At 46.1% G+C, this 11,387-nt stretch overlaps 1 protein-coding gene across 1 annotated transcript; it reads left to right on the top strand.

Moving 5' to 3' along the window:
• Positions 1-7,296: 7,296 nt before the first annotated feature.
• Positions 7,297-10,871, top strand: AGTR2 (angiotensin II receptor type 2). Its single transcript, XM_005526188.3, has 2 exons — positions 7,297-7,486; positions 9,170-10,871. Exon 2 carries the CDS (start codon positions 9,243-9,245, stop codon positions 10,359-10,361), a length of 1,119 nt encoding a protein of 372 aa, XP_005526245.1. The 5' UTR covers positions 7,297-7,486; positions 9,170-9,242; the 3' UTR covers positions 10,362-10,871.
• Positions 10,872-11,387: the final 516 nt, after the last annotated feature.

Raw genomic sequence — 11,387 nt, forward strand, 5'->3', positions numbered from 1 at the left:
AACCCCTGAAGAACAGCTTCGCCCTGGAAGCTTGGCCAGGATGATCATGTTGTGTAATGGAGACCATATTCCAGCTGTAAACAACATCATTTATTTAGTTAGACAGGCTTTGGTGCAGTGTTATTGAGGGCCAAAATCTGGTTTCCACCATGAGCAGCAGTGCTGGCACTGTGCCCAGGGGCTGGTCCTGGGAGGCCAGGAAAGTGGAAATACGCACTGCTCACCCCATCCAGCTGATCGTGTCTGGGGTCACGCCAAAGGTTGTGGTGGGTGAATTTTTTTCCGTATTCCTGGCTCAGCTGGGACTGCTCCTTTGAGGACATCACCTTCTGGGGGTGTCCTGCTGCTGGGATCAACACGGCTTCTCTTGCCTCCTGATGCAGCGCAGCTAGGAATGTCCATCACTCTGTGACTTTGTCAGTGCTACCCTGTGAAGGAAACAAGTTTCTGCTGATCTCTGTGCAGGACAAGTGAGCTGCACTGTGTGCTTGGGAATGCTCTTGCCTTTAGCTGAACTGTGTAGCTCAGGCTGAAAAAGATGGATCTCTTGCTCTGGTGTCCCTTTTATTCTACACAGGCTTTATTTCTGGTTATAATTCTGGTTGTAATTCCAGCAGTGTTACCATGTTCTAGCTCTTAGTTAAGCCCAGTGCTCTCTGTAGCTCTCCTTGGTTTCATACTGGAAGTTTTCAGACCAAAGGCATGCAGCTCTTGGAGCTCATTGCTGCCAAATGTTGCAACTGGACTAAAACACTGTGGTGGAACAGGACCACACAGCTGCAGAGTGTTTCCTTGCTTTAAAGCCTATAGGGCCAAGGAAACCCATAAGTATCAAAGTGACCAGATTTTTACACTTTGTCAGAGGTTTGGCAATTCCAGTTTCTCCCTGTAAAGATTCCACAAAGCACAGAGGTGGGGTGGCAGCTGCCGTGGCAGGTTCTTGGCTGTGGCTGCCTGAACTTACTGATGGCAGCCCTGGTTTCAGCTGCCCTTGGGGTGGGAGCAATGCAGGTATGCCAACAGCAGCATCATGGAGAGCTAAACCTTTGCTGGGGGCCAAGTGCTGGTCCAAGAGAGTGGCCACAGGAAAGTCCTGTGTGTGCTGCAGTGCCCAGTGCTCCTGTGCAAGAAGTGCTGAGCATTGCTTGTCCAGCTCCTGAGCATCTCTACTGCAGTCATTGCCACGCCAGGTGCTGCAGAGACAAGGTGAGGACATGCTCCTTGAGAACTGACACAGGAGCTTTTTCTCTTTTTAACAAACTTTCCCTTTATGATCTGTTCCAATGTTAGCATCCTGCTCTTGGGTTCTCTTCTCCAGGCTCAGCTCCTTGTGCTCCACGTGCAGGGATTTTGATTGCCTCGCTCCATCTGCTTGGAGGGTTTCTGGAGTGCATCCTGTGTTTTGGCTGAGGTGGCTCATCCACCCAGCTTTAATGGAAAAGCTGAACCACTGCAAGTCTTCTGTTAAAATGTGTTCCACCCACCACATGACCACAGTTGTGTTTTTGTCTTTTTTTCAGTCACTGATTTATCTGACATCTGGGATTTATAGCCCAGCACATCCCCTTCAGAAATGGTTTGTAGCTGATGTCAAGAGCCTTGCCTAATACTGTAGATTTTAAGGAGATGAATTCTCTTTAGAAGATTGAGGCAGCATCTATTTTGGGATGGTCCTGCTGGTCTAATAAGTTAAAAGAGCAAGGTTTGCTTTCTTTAAACTTTTTGTTGGGAAAAGATGGAATGAGTAGAATCACTTAATAGCTTCGTTGGTTAAAAGATTGATTAAATAAGGTGGAGTGTGCAAATGTCAGGAATAATCTGACACACACAAAGCTTTATCTAGCTGGTGAACTCTCATGTGTATCAGTATTCTAAGAGAAATTTCAAGTAAAAACACTTAAAAAGTGGGAAAGCTGTTTATAGTGGTTATAGTTCAAAATAGCAAAGGGAGGAGGATTTTTATTTTTAAAAGATCTCTGGAAAGAGACCCTTTGGGTGCTCTGTAACTCTATAAAACTTTCCAGAGTCCTAACTCTTCCTAAATATCACCTTGAGACCCTAAAAAGAAATGTGAAGCATTCTCCCACATCCTTTAAATGCCAGGCTATATACAACTGTATTAGTACAAATAAAGCAGAAGTTAGACAGGAGGGAACTCTCTCCCACAAGCAAAGGGCATCAGTGACTTGACTTCTGCTACTCATCACAGCAACTGGTTTGAGAGCAGAGAGCAGGAGAAAATTACCTGTGATGATAAATTATGAAAGCTGACTGTGGGTTCCTGTTGTGATCTCAGCTGCTGAGATGCTGTGCTTTGCCATGGACGCTGCTATGGCCATTAAGGGTCAGTGCCTGTTTTTGGCAAGGCCTGGAGTCTGGTGGTTTATCTGTGTTGGGGGCATGGCTGGGAGCTGTGCAGCACTCAGGAATGGAGCTTTGACCAAGTCCTGCTGCCTTCAGGGAGAGCAGGCATGCCCCAAGAACAGGCAGCAGGGCAAAGGTGTGTGTGCCCTCCCTGCCTTTAACAGCAACGGGTGCAGCTTGTTTTCCAAATCATCAATGTGCTTGTTTTCTTTACTATTTTTGGTAGCTTGTAAAACGCTTACAGCCAATAATTTGAACAAACAATGTCATGGAGGATAACCTCAATCTTGGCAGCGCTATTGGCTGGACACAAACATCTCTCATAAAATAAGTGCTTTGGATAAGTTTTCTGCATGCTGGGGGTGGAAGGGGCATCCCTTTTCCCTCCCAAATGCCTCTATCACAGTTACTTAACTGCTCCAAAACTGACCTCTTCTGGCACAGAAGGTCTGTTCAGTGGGACAAGATACTCTCAGAGTGTCTGATGGGCCCTGTCTGGGTGGTCCTTGTGTTCACTGCTGTGCTGCTGTGAAGTGAAAAAGCAGCACTTTCCCCAGGCCTGCTCAGTTCTTGCAGGTGAAATCATGGCTCCAGCAGGGAGAGTGAAACACTGACCAAGGTCTTGCCTTTGAGAATGCTGGCAATTCTCCCTCTTGGCTGAAACACTGGGTTTGCAGATACCCACTGCCAGAACTGATCATGCTTCAGAGGTTCATGAGACAGTGCTAAGACCCAGAACTGACCCAGCAAGAACCATGGATGCTGGATGGGAATAGGACTCACTGCCTTGGCCTTCAGCCTTCAAGGTCACTGCTCACAACTGCTCCCTTGCCTGAGTGCCCAGAAAGGAAGCAATAATCAGGTTTCTCTGAAGGAGTGCTCTGAGGCTGGGGAAGGGTGAAGTAGGTTTTCCAATCTTACTTGCAGGACTGAGCAATGAATCCCTGAAGAAACCCTTAAACAAACAAATGCAGGAAGGAGGAATGCTTAGAAAAGTTTATGGAATGCTGGGGGAACCCAGCTGCAGGCAGCATGGTTTTGGAAAGTGTGTGCAGAAAGCCTGTTTGCCACAGCACACCCCAGCATCACAGAATATTCTGAGTTGGAAGGGACCCACAAGGATCATCAAGCCCAGCTCTTCCAGCCCATTCAGGGATCAAACCTGCAATCTTGGCATTATTAGCACCGTGCTCCATCCAACCGAGCTAGTCCCAGGGTCTGGCATGATGAAAATCATCATTGCCCTGGCATAACGTGCTGGATCCCCAGCTCCTGCTGCCAACCCTGGGACCAGGGAGTCAGGGATCCTGCTGTAAATCAACACCAAACACAGCCACGGTGATCTATGTTGCATTATGCATCCTGGTGAGCACATTTATAAAAGATATTTTTCCCCTCTTGCTTTCTCCAAAAGGAACAAATCCAGCTCATGAATACAGTTTGCATCTGGATCTCACATTACTTTGAGCCTTTGGCAGGCTGGCGAGGTTGAGCCTCAAGAGGTGGCTCTGCTGGCACAGTCAGACAGGCTGCTTGTTTGGAATATTCCACCCCTGACAGCAGCAGCACTTCCCTGCAAAATCCAAGACCTAGGACTTGGAGTGCATGGATCCTTTGAATTTGTACAGTTGGTCAGAAGTTTCTATTTGAATTGTGTGTAGTGGTGGTTTGGGGTTTTTTGGGTTTGGTTTTGGATTTTTTTAAACACTTCTGGTGACTTTTTGACCTCTTTAGGTGCACAGGCTTGAAGATAGAAAGACAAACCTAAGGGCTGTATGTGAGCCTGCAGCAAATTTCTTGCTCCTCTTGTACTGTAGTTATTTTTCAGTTGGTGTAAAAGACAAACTTAAAATCCCTCCCAAAATCCAACCCCCAGAAACCTCAAGCTTCTACTCATTTAAAATCAAACAGGTCTTGCGTTGAAAACTTGCAGCTTTTGTAACTTTGCAGCCAGATGAGCAGTGAAAAAGCTCTGCCCTGTGCTGAGCTGGATTCTGGGCTGCTGGGCTCTGCTGCAGCAGATCCATGTGCTGGATTGTCCTAGTTTAGGGCAAATTTGGGAGAAAAACTCCAAATGGGGGTTCCCCTGGGAAAAACAAAATTCAAATGACCCCTCTCCACAACTGGTCCAGGGAAAAAAAAAAAGAAATTTCTTTGGAGAGAAGTGGTAAAAGCTGAGTATTTAACAGAAATTGAATAATATTAAACAATAAAACCTTTCACTGTTCAATGGGATGGCAAATCTGGGAAGAAAAGTCCTTCTCATGTGGTGTAGCTCGGCTCGCTCAGGTTCTTATCAGTCCTTTCGGTGCCGGAAAGTGCCGAGGCCCAGGCCCCGGTGGGTCACAGGTGTGAGCTCCCGGGGTTTGGCTGGATGTTTTTCAGTCCAAAGCAGGCTTGCACAGATCCAGGAAAAAAAGGAAAAAAAGGTCCAGGGAACTCCTCTGCCTCAGCTAGATAAAACTAACTAAAAGCCAGAGAGAAGCTCTGTCCCGCTGTCTGTCCGTGCTGCAGACACAGTCCAGGAGTGGGATGTGTGGGAGCGATGTTTTCCTTTCAACACAAACTGCAGCTTCTTCTTCCCCCCATTTCGCTCTCAGAGACAGTTTTAAAGGTGCAGAACTTAATATGTAACATAAACCAGGCAATTGGGGATACCAGTATCATAAAATCACCCCAGGACATGGATTCACCAGCCTGGCTGTGGAAAACACTTCCCACAAGCTCAGGGGACATTAGCTCAACTGCAGCACTACATGGCACAGGGTTGTTTTGTGCATGGACCACTTGGGCATCTGTTTCACAGCCATACAAGATGCTCAGAAATAGAGGAAGAAAGAAATGGTGGGGAAATGGAAGAGAGAGGGATTTCTACATTAGTGAGAGGAAGCTTTGCAGTGAGAACTTGGGATCAGGTAAGGAATCAGATGATGCACTGGGCACTGGCAGAGGAAAGATTGGGAGCAGGATTTGCCAAAGGGCAGCCTATGACCCCCATTGCACTGGGTGCATTTCTTGTCTGCTCAAGCTCAGCTTCGTAGGCAAAACAGAATAAACACAGTTAGAATATGTAAGGAGCAAGTGTTGTGTGGAAAGGGAAACTTTATATTTAAGTGTAAACAACTAGTGTTTGTTATTTTTGAGAAATAATCATTCTTGTGCATTTTTTTCCTTCCCTGGGTATCTGCTGAGGAATGGAGGAAAACCTTTTACTGGTTGTTTGTGTGTGACTAGCAGCAAGGACTCCTGGCTGAGGGTGTCCTGCACATCTTGTTCCCAAAAACATTAATAAATCTGGTTCAGAGTGAGTGCTGACATCTCAGGTCACTCACCAGTGGGCCAGCAGTCCTGCAGACCCCAGGCAGGGTGTGTACGGGGGAAATTGGTGGCAAAAGGTGCAGCTCTTCTCCTTTGCAGGAGGAATAATGACTTTCTCTCCCAGTATTTGATCCAAGCATAGGCACTGTGTGCTTGCAACCTGACGGTTCTGACCATCAACTGCTTTGTCATCATGTCCTTGAAGCAGTAAATCGCTGCACTGTGGTAAATAGAAATGCTGTGTGGAAATCCCTTTCTTTAAATAACTCAGTCTCCTTTTAGCACAGAAAATGCTAAGAATTGGACGTTGAATTGTGAGGCAGATAAAGGCAAAAACTGCCAAGGACTCTTCTCTCTGCCTTAAATGTAGCACTCACCTCCAGGGGATGGATGTATGAGTTTGCTGATAAGATTTTCAACACTCTCTGAAGCTTTTTCTGGTAAAAGACATAGCTGGGCCATGGTGAAACCAGTGGGACTGTTCTCCACAGCCTGCTCAGTCCTTGGCTCCCCTGCAGATGCTGTTAAAAGGCTGTTTTCCCTGTTCTGTCTCTCCTCTGGGTCACTCTGGTGCTGTCTCTGGTGCTCTGCACAGTCCTGGAGCGAGCGCAGGCACTGGGCATTCCCCAAGCCCCCACAGGTGGATACACCTCGCTCCAAGGCTGTGCTGGTGTTCAAAGGATGGGATGTGCTTGGGTCCAGGGCTGGCTAGTGACTGAGAGCCAGCAGCAGCAGCTGCCTGGGGCACAGGGACACGTCACTGGCAGGGACTCCAGTGTTTGTCTGGCACACCAAGCTGGGGAGTGCAGCACAGGTGCCCACAGCAGATGGGCAGTTGTTGCAGAGGAGATCACACTCAGGCATCAGGACAAAATGTTTAAGCCTATGGGTGCTTCCTTTGCCCCGTCCTTATCCTCCAGGAGCCCCTTGGAGCTCCTTCCAGGGAGAGGAGGCCGGGGCCAGGCCCAGCATGTGATGCAAGGAAGGAGCAGATGTAAAAACTCTGTGTTGTGTGAATGGGAGTTGGCACAAGCTTGTTTTGGTCATGTCCTACCCCAGTGCAGCCTCAGAACCAAGCCTGCTCTCAGCCACGTGGATTTGTCCTGCTGCCCTCCTCAGTCCCAGCAGTGTGCATGTCTTTGCAAGGAATAGGGCAGTGGCTTTCCCATTTGAACTGGGAGGTGGGATCAGCCCCCTTACACAGGCAATGCTGTTGTGAGTGCAGTGATGTTCCTCCACTTTCTGCTCACATTATAGTCAGTTCTGCCAGAACTAATAGCCTATTTTATTCTCAAATGTATTAGCCAGTGCTAGGGCTCCACAGACTGCATGGGAATCCCTCAGGATGCACAGATCCTTTCATGGAGGCTCCCACATGTTGTGTGTGCACGTGGAGGGCAGAAAGGGGCTGTGTGTGGGTGTATTCTCCTGGCCCAAGAGCTGCAGCAGAAAACCACAGGGATATTTTTGTGAATTTCCTTTTTCTTGCTTGCTTCATTTCAGTTGGTTTTTTTCTTCTTTTTTTTTTTTTTTTTCTGGCTGTCTTGTTGCTCTCTCCTGATTTACTGCATGTGCTCACGTGGCCTTGGAAAGGGGGGTTCTCAAAGTGTTTTGCTTCCAAAAGGAAAATAAGCTGGCAGGCATTCATATTTCAGTTCTTGAGTTATGTAGGTTAAAGTCTCCCAGCGGGAAAAGGGAAGATATGAGAGAGCAGATTGCTGGTGGCGATACTCACCAGATGGAAAACGGAAAAAAGGAGCACGGAATTCTAGAGCCACATCCAGACGAATGTGAGGTTTGAGAGGTAGGTTTTCTATCTGCTGTTGGAATATAATTTCCATTGATTGGATTCAATTTGTGCTGGAATGTCTTGTGCCTGCAGTAAGAGGAGGAACGAGTAGCTCAGAGCAGATCCTGAGGCAGCAGTCGTTCATGACCAGAGGGGGGGAGTGCGTTTGTCAATGGAACCTTGTTCTCTGTAATGCAGTACAGGTAATTATGGGGTGCTCCCTCTGCTAGGAGTCAGTGAGGTATGTAATGCTTCGTGACTAGTTCTGAGATTTCAGCTTCTGTATGTTAAAATGAAGGGCTCAGGACATAAGAGTTAAAGGTAAAATGGGACTCCAGATCCTCTCTGAACATTTGTGTTCCCAAACAAGAAAGTTTTCATTGGGTTTAGGACCTGGTTGAATACAGAACATGAGCATATGATCAACTATTTGTGACTTTAAATACCAGCACTCTGCAGAAATTCTTTTGCTGAATTTTCATTGTTGAGACAATGTATTTAAAATTAATTTTTTGTCAATATATCCAAAGTAGTATATTGCATATTTTGCATTGAGCAAATTATAAGCTACTGTACATTAAACTGTTGATACAGAAAAATATGTTTGAAATTATCAGTTGCCTTCTGTTAAATGAGAGACCATTACCCAAATCTGTTGGCTTGCTGAAAATTTCTGTAATTTTTAGGGCTCCTTGAAAATTCTTAAATGCCTGACTGGATCCACAAAAACTTAATTAAAAATTAATTGCCTCTTTCTAGTATGTAAAATAAAATACTTGGGTATAGTATCTTCTTTATTAACTTAGAAAGTCTTAAAGTTTGCAAAATGTCCTGCTCAGAGTGCAGACACGAGCTGTTGAAATGCAACAAAGACAGACCTTTCAATTAACTCTCTTATTTTAGGTGTTTCATAGCTACATTTTCACCTACTGAAGTCTAGTCCTGATATTTCTAAATGAATGGCACATTGTGCTGTTAAATCCAGTGCCTGCAAGGACTGAGTTTATTGCTTGTGTCTATATTGAAATTCTCTCTTTTAATGTTCTGATTAAAGCTGTCATGAGGCAAGGAGATGCAGATATGTTTCAGAAGGACACTGACAGTGAATGACATTTTGCAAAGACCCTTCAGCGTTTTTGTGTCCAGCCCTGTGAATTAAAAAAAAAAAAAAAAAAATTCACAGCTTGCTTTCCTAATAGTCCTGTTAAAAGGCTGCTTTCATGCCTGTGGAGTCCCAGGAGACCCTCAGTTGTGACCTATCTGATCTCCACTCTTGACTGCTGCCTTTTTATATTATTTTAACTGCTCAGAGTGCTGGAAATAGCATGAGAAAACTGAGAAAAGGATCATGAGGAGCTTCAGCATGGCCTTTGGGTCACAGAAGTTCCCAAAGCATCTCCAGCTCCTGAGTCCATAATCCTTCTGCTCTGCTGGCCACAGAAAGCACCATCTGTAATCACAGATAAACCCCAGCTGCTCTCTTCTCTGCCAGGCTAATTAAAAAGTGCTGTGACCTCCCTAGGGCTAATTGTGTCCTGTCAGTGGGATGGAGGTAAGGAGTTCAGCAGGGCTGCCTGGTATTTCAGCACTCAGCTTACTGATATAACTTCAAGTGGTTTTTATTTTATTGTGTCTGTGTGATTTCAGAGCTGAGACAGCTGCAGAGTGCATGTCTAACACATGGTTTCTGATCTGCAGGTGAGCGACGTGATAGGAAAGTGCTGCCAGCCCATGAATTTCCTGAAGAAACTCCCTTTCCACCAGCACCATCATGCAGAACAACTACTCCCTGGTTGTCACCACCAGGGAAAGTCTCCAAGTCCTATCTACAGCCCTGACAAACTCATCAGCTGCGTCGGACTCATCCCCTCTCTGCCCTCTTACCTCTTCAGATTATCAGTTTTCACTAATTCCAGCCCTCTTCTCTGCGGTTTTTGTTCTTGGCTTGGTTGGCAACAGTGTGGTGGTGGTGGTGCTCTGTCGTCACACTGGCCCCAAGACAGTTGCTAATATCTACATTTTCAACCTGGCCATGGCTGACCTGCTGTGTCTGGCCACCCTCCCCTTCTGGGCCACCTACTACGCACAGGGATACAACTGGCTCTTCGGGCCTCTCATGTGCAAGATCTCCAGTTCTGTCCTCTGTCTCAATATGTTTGCAAGTATTTTTTTCATCACGTGCATGAGCGTGGACCGGTACCACGCCATTGTCCATCCTATTCACTCCCAGAGGAGAACTCCACAACAAGCTTATTTTGTGGCATTGGTTGTGTGGGGCCTCGCCTGTTTGTCCTCCCTCCCAACTTTTTATTTCCGAGACACTTACTATGTTGAAAGCTTGGAGGTCAATGCTTGCATTATGGCCTTTCCTTATGAGAACTATGCAAAATGGTCCGTGGCAACTGCCTTCCTGAAAAACACCCTGGGCTTCTTCATCCCCTTGGCAGTGATCACCACCTGCTACATCTGGATCAGGAGGCACTTGCTTAAAGCGCAGGAGTTTGGGAAAAGCAGGCAGAAGAGGGACAAAGTCCTCAAGCTGGTGGCTGCTGTTGTCATGGCCTTCCTGCTTTCCTGGCTGCCATTCCACGTTTTGACGTTTTTGAACGCTCTGTCTCACATGGACATCATTAACAGCTGTGAGGTGATGGGGGTCATCGACACGGCGCTGCCCTTCGGCATCTGCATGGCCTTTGCCAACAGCTGCATCAACCCCCTGCTGTACTGCTTCATTGGCAACCAGTTCCAGGAGAAGCTCCACCGCCTGTTCAAGAGAAGAGTTTATCAGTTCAACAGCCATCGGGAAAGCTCCTCTGCAAGGAAGGGCAGCTGCTTCAGAGATGCTGAAACCCCCATGGGCAAAGAAGGGGAACCTGAGTCTTTCCTGTAGGCACTGGGCATGACGTGGGGTGATGCCAGTGCAGCTGGATGTCCCTGCAGTGGTGACATTCCTCTCTCCTCCTCCCTTTGTTTTGTGCCCATCATTCACCAGCTGTTTGAAGAAGAATCTGTTTTTGTCATACATGGGGATTTATTCCTCCTTCCTTTTCACAACAAGAGCTCAATTTTTACACAGAGGGATGGTTCTGACAAATAACTATATTGATGGCATCTTAAATATCAGTTTTTTGTGTGGCTGAGATCAGGCGAGTGTTAAGCGTAACACAAGAAGTCTAAATATACTGAGGGACCATTACACCATAGCTATTTAATATAATTACATAGGTGCTGAGTATTACACCCTAAACTGATTTTCTAAAATATATTCTCACTAGAGAATGTGTAAGTAAAGCAGTGCAGATACTTCTGTACCTACCTGTAAGAAAATATTTTGACATTAATTTTGTATATTTTAATTTTTTTAAATAAATGGCTAGAGATGTATGCAAAATGCATCAAATATACTTCCAGCTTGCTTCAGCCTGGGATCCTGAGAATGTGTGGAGACATGGTTCTGCAGACTGCTGAAGGTGGGAGGGTATTTGTGTGGGAAAGTAAAACCACAAAGTGCACGTTTTTATACCTTTCCCATAGCAGGTAACATGTCCCTAGGCCCGATGGCCCTTTCTTTGATTCTGTGTGGTCACTTGTGACAAAAATGCTGCAGGAAGTGAACGTGCAGTGTCCCACTGCTACATGGCCATGCTGAGCCCCACACACTGTCCAGCAGCCTTCGTGGCAAGGACTTGCTCGTTCTGTGGACCTTTTCCATTTTAAATGTCAATTACTAATGCAAATTTGGAGTACTGCATACAGAAAATCCTGAGTGACTCTGTCTTGTCAGCCAGAAGCAAAACTATGGTGTGAGTTTACTCATTTTAACTAAGAGAATGAATGAGAAAAAAGGCATTTGGGAAATACTGATTCTATTTTGAGGTTACTCTTGATGTTTATTTGAAATTTTATTTTGCTGGAG

This window comes from Pseudopodoces humilis, chromosome 15 (assembly GCF_049639895.1).
Source record: "Pseudopodoces humilis isolate 2021_Gansu_Grassland_sample_001 chromosome 15, ASM4963989v1, whole genome shotgun sequence".
Taxonomy (NCBI): Eukaryota; Metazoa; Chordata; class Aves; order Passeriformes; family Paridae; genus Pseudopodoces; species Pseudopodoces humilis.